The sequence below is a fragment of the Streptopelia decaocto genome, assembly GCF_964273445.1.
Source record: "Streptopelia decaocto genome assembly, chromosome: 1".
NCBI lineage: Eukaryota > Metazoa > Chordata > Aves > Columbiformes > Columbidae > Streptopelia > Streptopelia decaocto.
The window spans coordinates 8,969,751-8,979,263 of NC_138663.1; the positions used below are offsets into that span (position 1 = coordinate 8,969,751).

A 9,513-nucleotide genomic window follows, 5' to 3' on the forward strand; every position below is an offset into this window, starting at 1 on the left:
ACTGGTTTCTGTTCTGCCACTTTTTTTTCTGGATGAGGCTGTAACTTGGGAATAACTTTTATCACTCTGATCTGGAGGTCTTATGGGCTGGTAGCATAAACAGGGCTAAAGCCCTACATCAACATTAATATGGTGGATATGGAAATGCAAAGCCCAGCCCACCTGAGGGAATGTCTTAATATTTCTAAGAATTGACTGCAGGGAGTGGACCCTGATTTTCCTTTTTGGAAGATGGGTCCAATTTTCAGAAAAAATCAAACAAACAAACAAACAGAAGGAACAAACCCAGCACTTGAATAGTTACCTGCTTACATATCTCTATTCCTGACAGAGCTCATCTAAGTATTTTAAATATAGCATTTGGATTAGATATGCAACTGCTCCTCTGTGAAAATGAACAGTGCATTTTTCTTATCTTTTTTACAATTAATTGAACACCTTCAAGGAAAATATGTTTGAAATTTCTGTTGTAAACAAGGAGAGAATGAACAATCTGGCTCACATGAAAAGCCATGAACCCAAAATAAAGTCCTCCAAACTTTGGAGAATTCACTTTCCAGTCCTAGATTCAGCTCAGGTCAAAATTTTAAGTCATGAAAACAGCTTTCTTCACATGAGCTCTTCCATTGACTGAGAATCCTGGCTTGAGTTTTGGGAGATCAAATGCTGTGCAGATTGGGCTTTCTGCTAATTTAAACACAACATCTAAAAACTAATTATCCGGATCATCATTAATGATAATAGCCTAGTCTGACCAGAAAATAATTAAGCATTCTGCATTCTCTTGTTGTTTTTAGTCTCTGCAAAAAGTGCCTATCGCGCATACTGACTCAGTGGGGAAGGTGTTAGTTGCTGATTTACCAGCAAATTCTTTTTTCCTTGGTGGAAGGATAATGAAAGAAGCAGAAATCTGACAGCAGGAGCATCATGAAGTGATTTGGCAGACAGCTGTCCAGACAAAAATCTGGAGAGAGAGGGTGAAAGGAGGGGGAAGAAAAAGTATTGAAATACAACAGCAAATTCACAGGAGGACAAAAAAAAAAAAAAAAAAAAGAAAAAGAAAAAGCAGAAATAATTTGCCTGAAGAGCTCAGTAGCTCAGTATGGTTTATTTTAAGGCTAAGAAACTGCACTGTGGACTTGATGATGTTTACAGCTCTCAGCCAAAAGAGAAGTGCTTGACAGGGCTACATCTGGAAGCACCCAGCACTCCAAGTGCTGTTTGGAAGTGCAGGGAACGGGGATGCTCAGCCTTGCACACACGCCTGCTGAACCGGTTTGACATTCAGTAGTGGTGCAATTCCAGTTGCTGCTCTGTACAGGTGTACAGGTCTCTGAAGTTTGGCAGTCTGGCACGGTATTAAATTTTGTGGCTTCAATGCTTTGAAGTCTTTACATCTTCGGGTTTGAGTCTGCAATGTCTATTGTTCTTGACAGGGATTTTCTTTGAAACAGAAGTCATGACTGGCTATCTAAACAAGATAAGCAGAAAGAACGAATGCCTTAATTACATCTTTTCTAGATAGCTTGAAATCTAGAGCAAGGCTAGAAAAGAAAGAGTGAAGGAATGGCAACTCGGTCTATTTCAAGGGAAAGTAACCAACTGAATTATTTTTTAGCTGGAAAGTATCCCATAACACATTGAATGATTTGTGAACCTATTTCTTAGTTTTTCGGAAGAACCGTGTAAAAAAAGTCTCACATTTGAACAGCTGTTGGCCAACTATAGGGAGGCTGTATGAAGTATAGAGTAATATTAGATATGACTACTGTTTCATTATCCCTCATAAATTTTGAAAACTGGGCAGCATACAGATATGCATACAGCTATATTGTCACTTGTCATATGTACTGAATAAGAAAGTCTCTTGTAAGAACTTCTGATTTCCATCTGACAGCTGCTCCAAACCCAAGGTTTTGCGGTTTGAAGCATTGGTATAAACTGTGTATATTCAGTGCCTACTGCATCCGATCTGCTGCCTCACGGAGAGTGAGAGTCACCAGGGAGTGACTTCAAAGCAACAGATTGACAGATGTTGTGCGAGAAGCCCCAGGTTGTTTTAGGAACGTGACATGACTGCCTCAGTGTTTCTGGGAAGGGAGGAAATACCTGTACCCTTTCCTTGGCTGTAACTACTTTTATGGATGTGTTTTTTAGGCTACTTCATATCCTTTGGACACACATCTGAGAAAGAGACTGACCACGAACAGCTATACCAAAGGTGCAGCAAAACAACTGCCGCCTCTCCACCAGTGGCACAGGGCAAGCATAAGATGTTTCAAAGTAATTACTGGCCTTGAGATAATTGCAGCTCTGGGAACTGCTGAGCAGGAGTTGGTATCTATACAGAATTTCTTCATTTTTTCTAATAACTTCCTGAACTCATTTAGATTTTAACATCCACAGCAACCTGCCATTTGCTACTTTCACTTACTGTGCCCTTTGTCTGGTTGGAAGAGACAATGAATAATGATTTCCTTAACAATTTGTGTTGCCAGAGGTTTTGTAGCTATCATTTCTCCTCTTCAGATGTCTCTTTTCCAACCCTGTAACTTGCTTTTCGTGCTCCAAGTGATTAGATCCACGTAACTGGTGAAGGATACATCCCTGCCATGCTATGTGGTCTACAGTGAGAGATGGCTGAGGTTCTGCTCTGCAGAACTATTCTCCTGTGATATGGGTAGCCATTTGCTTAGGTATGTCCTGTTGTGAATACACAGACAAGCCACACACTGGAACACAAAAGGGAATAAAATTTAATTAGTTGAAATGCTGCTTCTGTGCTCATGCATGCTCCCAAGCTGACAGGATTTAATGCCTTGACAAGAGCAGAAGTCAGTTCCCCAATGTAATTCTGACTGAAATGAGCACTGGATGAACCTTTGGCCTGTTTATGAAACAGGTAAATGAAGCTTGGACAGCTTTCTGTCACCGCTATAGTACAGAAGAACATTTTTCTCCTTTGAAACTCATGTAGTAACTAGGATCTGTATTTAGTCTGGAAATAGTAGTCCAGCACTGTCAAGGCTTGGTGCTTTTGGAAACCTACAGCTGACCATTAGTAAATACTAGATGCATGGTCTCAGCTTACCTGAATCTGGGTTTAAGAAACCACTCACCTGTGGTTATGAGTGATGTAGACTGGCTTATTAATTTAACCCAAACCAATAAGATATATGTAGATTTGGTAGCTTAAGTGAAGCTAGAAGGCATTTTTGCTCATGGATAGTGCACACTGACAGTGAGAGGGAACTCAGGAACTTCTGAGGCTGGACTGCCATAGGATTGCCTGCTCTGGAGAGGAGAAATGCAAAATTTCTGCTAAAAAGGAAGACATACATGGTATTCATGTTCATGTAATGGGAAAATAAAAAAAAAAAAGCCAAAGATTTAAAGTTTTTGCACTGATTTATAAAAAATGGGACACCAAGATCAAAAGGAATCAATATTACGTCTGTCCCCTTGCAACTGAAACCAAGCACGCAATAAAACCCTAATTGGAAGGATATATAGAGCATTTCACCACCTGCAACTTTATACCATTGCAAGCCATTAAATACTCTCCAACACTCTACTGAGAGCCTATTTAGGATCAGTATTGTAAAACCAAAAACTGCAGTTACAATGTGGCAGAAGGAGGGAGCAAGATACACTGAGGGCATCTATTTTCTGTGCCGGACCTCTGAGAGTGCTGACACTGCACTCTGCCTGGCAACATTTCCTGGCAAAAACTGTCTTAATATGAACTATATATGGAAACAAAAGGAATGACATAAAATTTAGAATCCATTCAGAAATCGTATTGACTGCATGGGATATTTGAGACCTTACTCACTAAAGTCAGCTGAATAATTTTCATTGGCTTCAGTGTGCCTAATTAGACACTAAAATCTTGCAATTGTTTGGTCAGGGATAATTTAAGCTTCTGGCTAGTATGCTATCTAGTGTGCAGTTTTTACTTTATTTCAGCCTGGAAGTAAAATAAGGATTTCTACCTTAATTTTAAATCTCTGTTGTTTAAATGACAAAAGTTATGTACATGCAGCATGACAGGTATACATATATTCTGAATTATAGATGGTATAATTTGTTATTGATGTGAAAACAGAGGTCTGAACTTAGAGTTGTAAAAAGTCTCATGAAATCCAAAGTTCAAAATAAATGCTAAGACTTTTGGAAACTTCAGATGCCCTCAGGATACACCGTAACTGGAGTAAGTGGAGAGCTGCCAGAGGTTTAAACTACAGGAAAAGTTTTAAAGAATGAATCAAACTAATATAAAGTAAGTTATAATTATATGTTAGATTGACTCCTGGGGTAAAGTGATTAACCTAAGACTTGCTTTATTGACAAACTTATACAAGCAGGGGTTCTCTCACAGGAATTGCAGATGAAAGATTCTCACCTGATGGGGTTCCTGTGACTTACCTGTATGGAGACGCTGCTATAGGAACCACCGATGACTCCTGCAATGAGTAATGGTAAATTCTCTTGAATGGCATATGAGCCATCTGGGCACATATACTCTGTTTCATCCACTTTAGTCAAAGATGCCCTGACAAACTCCAAAGACTGTTCTAAGGCATAAGTATCCCTCGAGCATGTGTCCAAGATATGAACTCCAAGCTTAATTCCTGGCAGCAAGTAATTGTCTCTGTTGATTTCATCAATGGCAAACAGCATGGCCTCCAAGCGCTGGATACCCCGGTCTTCATTGATTCTCCCACATTCTTCTATCCCAGTGCCTTTCTCGTTGATTGGAAATAAGCCACCTAAGACCAGGTCTCCTTCTATCTTAATTTCCTTCCTTACAAAGTTGTGGTCACTTAGGGAAAGGAAAACTCCTTTGGAAAACAAAGCTAGCGCAAGGACTTGGAGTCTGGTGAACATCTTCACTGGTCCTGTTTTAGCAGCTCTGAGAAACATTGGTGGGAGCAAAAGTGCTTTTCAGTCCTTCTGATCCATTGCCGAATTTGAAGGGCTCTCCCACACGCCAGCGAAGAACAAGCCAACAAGTCTTTCCACTGGACCTCTAAAGAAGAGATGGAAGGAATTAGAAAAGGCAACAGGAGACATGAGCTTTTATCAATAAAACACTCGAGCAGCCTTAAGGGATCGCTGGCTAACACAGATAATGAGAAATACATTTGTTTTGCGTAGAGCACCTTATTCCATTTGCCCCATAACTGATGACAGACTAAGCATCTACTATGACAGCTATGCACAAAGACCACAGGCATATGAGGTGATATGTATGATGCTGACCACTGCTAAACAATGTTTTACATTTTGCAAGGACAGAGACCACTTCTGACATCTTTCTCATACCATCCTCTCTTATTCCACCCTTTCTCTCTTCTGAAGTCTTACGTATCCTCATTCACTGGGTCTCCAGCTACTTCCAGCTTTCCCTTAATAATTTTTTGTTTTGTTTTGTTTCTGTTTTTGTTGATTGCACTGTACTTACTATTCCTTCAGCTATAGCACAGTGCTACCTCCTTGCTGTTAGCTTTGTTGGAATGCAGCATTTAGCCTTCAGATCCAAAGTCTCTTGCTGAAGTTTACTTACCCTGTCTTCCTAGTGCCAGCTCACCTGGTGCAAGAAATGAGAGGATGGGAGAAAGCCCTGGGGGCTTTACTTCTATTTTTGGGCTGTGATAAATGTTTGAAATACAGGAAAAGCCCTGTTCTGCCCATTGGGAACTGAATGCTGTGTCTGTAATAGAACATCAGTCAAGTCCCTGTCATACCATTTAACTGCTGACGTGCTCCCTGGGATGGTTTTGACTCAGGTCAACTAATGCTCTTATAAATAGTGTCTGTGTGTGGTTCACGGATAAGCAGAGACCAGAGACCATTCCCAATAAACAGTTTCAATGTTGTCACAGTGTTTTGGCCGTTTCATGTTGGTTAGCATCACCAAGCAGAAAGTTGTCCATGGTTCATGTGATTATTAGCGCTGTAGTTCCGCAAGGCACTTTAGTAATTGACCCACTAAAGGCAGTTATGGAGAAGGCCAGAAAATTGAACCTAGCTCAAATCAAATGTCTTTATCACAAACCCACCCTTCCTTAAGCCATAAAAGATTATCTTACAAGCAAATTAAGGTAAAAAAAGAAAAAAAGAGACATGAAAGAGAAAAAAAGGAGACGTGACAAGGAAGAGTCTCACACTTGCTGCTTGCTTAGGGCATGAAAATACTTATGGCTGAACTTACTCTCTTTAATGTTAATCACAGTTCAGTGCTCAGATCAAGGGGACAACAGAGCAGTGATGTATGTAGTTAGCATAGGATATTATTTTACACTCACTAAGGTCAAGACAGTTTGCCAATGACCTTAACAGGAGAAAAATCAAGCCTTAAAGTAAAGATCATATTGTAATAATTTTGTAACTAAATATGCATAGACAAAGTCTACTTAGGCCACATAGAGATAGGATTTGTCCATAGACTCCTTGTCAATATACCTCAAAATATGATGAAGTAGCTGCCTTGATCTCCAAATCCTCAGATAAATCAAGTATGGTAATTTTTAAATGGATCACTATAACAATTTATTTCTCTGCTTATGTTTTCCTTAACAGAGTATATATTGCTATTGGAGTTGCAGCGTTATTCATAATATAGAAGCACTTAACACAAACAAATTGGAATAGGTAAAAATTAAGATTTAACACTGAATGATGGATGAGCACACTTACTGCAAGGCAGTTGTTTATCCTGGTACAATTTCAATGTTGCTATACCAAATTGTGTGAAAGCATAGCTTTTTATTCATGTTTAGTCCAACATTGTTCTGTCATAAATCAGTAATGTGTCAGACACACTGTTAAAGGTCCTTCTCTGCAATCCTACTAATGTGTATAGTCTGAGCTGTGGGCTGTCTCAGCAGAATTTTCCATTCAGAAGTAAGTGATATGTCAATGGAAAAACAAGCTTCATTGTCCCTCAGTGATCTATAAGTAAGATACTTTGGCGATCACCTGTGGTTTATTAACCAGGTCTAGAAAATATATTTTCTGGTAATTTTAGGAAGATAAATGAAGTAACTGTATTCAGCAGTACTTTCTGTGTCAGACTTCATACTATAATTTATCAAATATTATTCAAGTGTACACAGGGATATAAAACGGTGATGTTATCTCATTGCAAATAATGATCAGACAAAAAGGTAGCACTTGTCACATAAGTAGTTGTGTGGTTAATAATTTAGTAGGACAGACTTCCACTGTTCTTGTCACTAATCCACCATTTGGATAAAAACCAGGATTTGGGATTTTTTAAAATGCCATATCCATTTTATTTACTTCTATAGCTCGTATCATTGTTGTATCTCAGCAAATATTCTTATACTTATCCTTACAACACTGGTAAAATATTTATTTTCCCTGTTTTACACTCCTGAAAAAAGAGGCACAGAAAGATGAAGTGAGATTCTTAGAAGAGTCTAAGTTCAGATTTTGATTTGCTCAGCACTTATAATCACTATCAAACTTTGAAAAGGTGTCTGCTTGTCTTCGGGAATTAAATAACACACTTTCAGCTGTGCCCTGCACCCACTTGTTCCCGTGGAGGCACTGACTCTGAAATACTTCCTAAGCAAGCTGATCTCTCGTACAAGCCTGCTCCTGATTCACTTACCTAAGGTCATCAGCACAGCCAAGAGTCAAACTTTAATCTTTTCCAGTGCCCCTCTGATATCTTAAAAACAAACCTCTCTTGATTCCCACTGCTCCTTCTGGCTTTTATGTGAGTCTTTTATAAGGTCATATTAAAATCAGCCTGTTTTTAACAGCCCTTCAATTCTACCAAGAGCAACTAACTTTGCAAAAGAATAGGCCTGTAATGAGGTCCTCTATATGTTTTTCTAAAACCTGTCTGGGACACGCCTAGAGCTATAATGGATTTACCCTAAACAGCAAGCAGGTTGTTCTCATCCCCCTGACTCCTTCTTAGGTGCTGGTTGCTGCAAAGGGTATCACCCTCCACGTTGTATCACATCCTAGTCTCTTGGATCTATGTGTCTCTGATACATAAGCAATGAATGCCAGCAAGGTACCGAAAAACCTTTTTGAGATTGTGCATAAAAAGGGTATATGTAAAATTAATGATGCTATATAGAGAACTGTTTTTCCATGAAAAGAATGCAAAGGATTTCTTCATTTTAACACTTAAGCTTGTTACAGTGGCCCTGCTGAGGGAAACCAAAATCAGTAATGCAATGGAGAAGGATCAGTCCCAGCAGAAGTCAAGGAGTGATCAGGGAAAGAGGAGATTTGGAAGAGGCATGACCATTTCTCTGTTTCTTCCTTGCTGTTTTGTGTTGAGAGCACCAGTCTGAAGGTGTCCAGAGTTAAGAATGGAGGATTTGGTGGGAAACCCACCTGGGTTGGAGAACACAGGTAACTCAGCCCCATGATCCTGCTCTATCTGAGGACACTCTGCTTGGTAAGGGGTGCCCATGGGTGGGGGACACCCGCCCACACCAGTCACCTCAGCCTCCCCACTTGACAATTCCTGTGAAGCTCTGAGCTTTTCACAGTGACTTTGAAACTATAGGGAAACACCACACATGCAGAGTCCTGCTTTTCAGGAAAACACAGTTATCCTATCTTACGAGTTCAAAGCCTTCGTTTATAAATGGGAGATAGTTACCAAGAACAGAGATTTGGGTATCAAATGTACTTCTCTCCTTTTGCAGACTCAGCAGCCTCTGCGCTGCTGCCCATAGAGCATATTGCATGTTGCAGGGTCCTGCCAAGGAACACGGGTGCTGTGCACAGGTCATGAGTGGAGGTATTAATGGAGAGGCTGGTTTGTTGGGGAGGTTTCCCCTTTGGGCTCTGAGGGAGGGATGCTTCCAGGAGCAACATCTTCTCAGTGGTGGGACTGCTAACGAGAGCTGCAAGGCAGATTTGGGTGGCTGGTGAGCATCGTCACTATGGTGACACTGAACAGACGGCTTGATGTGAAGAAGAGACGTTATTTTAAAACAACTCACAAAGATGGACTGACAACTCGGTTTCTCTCCTGTTCTCTTTGTGCACCACCCACATGCTTTCTTTGCAGCTTGCATAACTCACGACTATAAATACAAACATTTTGTACCTATACCAGGCTGCTACAGCCCATATTCTTCCCCTTAACCATGGTGAAGTGAGCAGCCCGGAGTTGAGATTTGCCATTTCCTACCAGAAGTGATTTCACTATACTGACCATGTCAATTTAGGTTTGCAGTACCCTCTTCTAGTACTAAAAGCATGTTTCGGGGACTTTTCAAAAATAAGTACCTGTTGATCAAACTGCAGTTCTCTCATTTTTCATTTGTATTTAGTGCTTTAAGTCCAGTTACAGGTGGGGTTATATTTTTCTAGGTGTCTTGTTAATATTAAAAATATGTACACTATAGCCCTGTAGGCTTTGGATCCCTGGTGGAAATATATAGAGCCTAGGCATAGAAGTGATCCAAATATCAAAATGAAAAATAACCAGAAACAGGCAGAAGGAGAAAG

At 40.1% G+C, this 9,513-nt stretch overlaps 1 protein-coding gene across 1 annotated transcript in view; it reads right to left on the reverse strand.

The window, feature by feature from the left end:
- Window positions 1-4,926, reverse strand: part of GRM3 (glutamate metabotropic receptor 3) — a gene marked incomplete at its 5' end in the record, with an annotated part of 45,182 nt that extends 40,256 nt beyond the window's left edge. The window contains 1 exon segment of the mRNA XM_082072275.1: window positions 4,429-4,926. Within this exon segment, the coding sequence (XP_081928401.1) occupies window positions 4,429-4,926 (498 nt within the window).
- Between the last annotated feature and the right edge of the window lie 4,587 nt (window positions 4,927-9,513).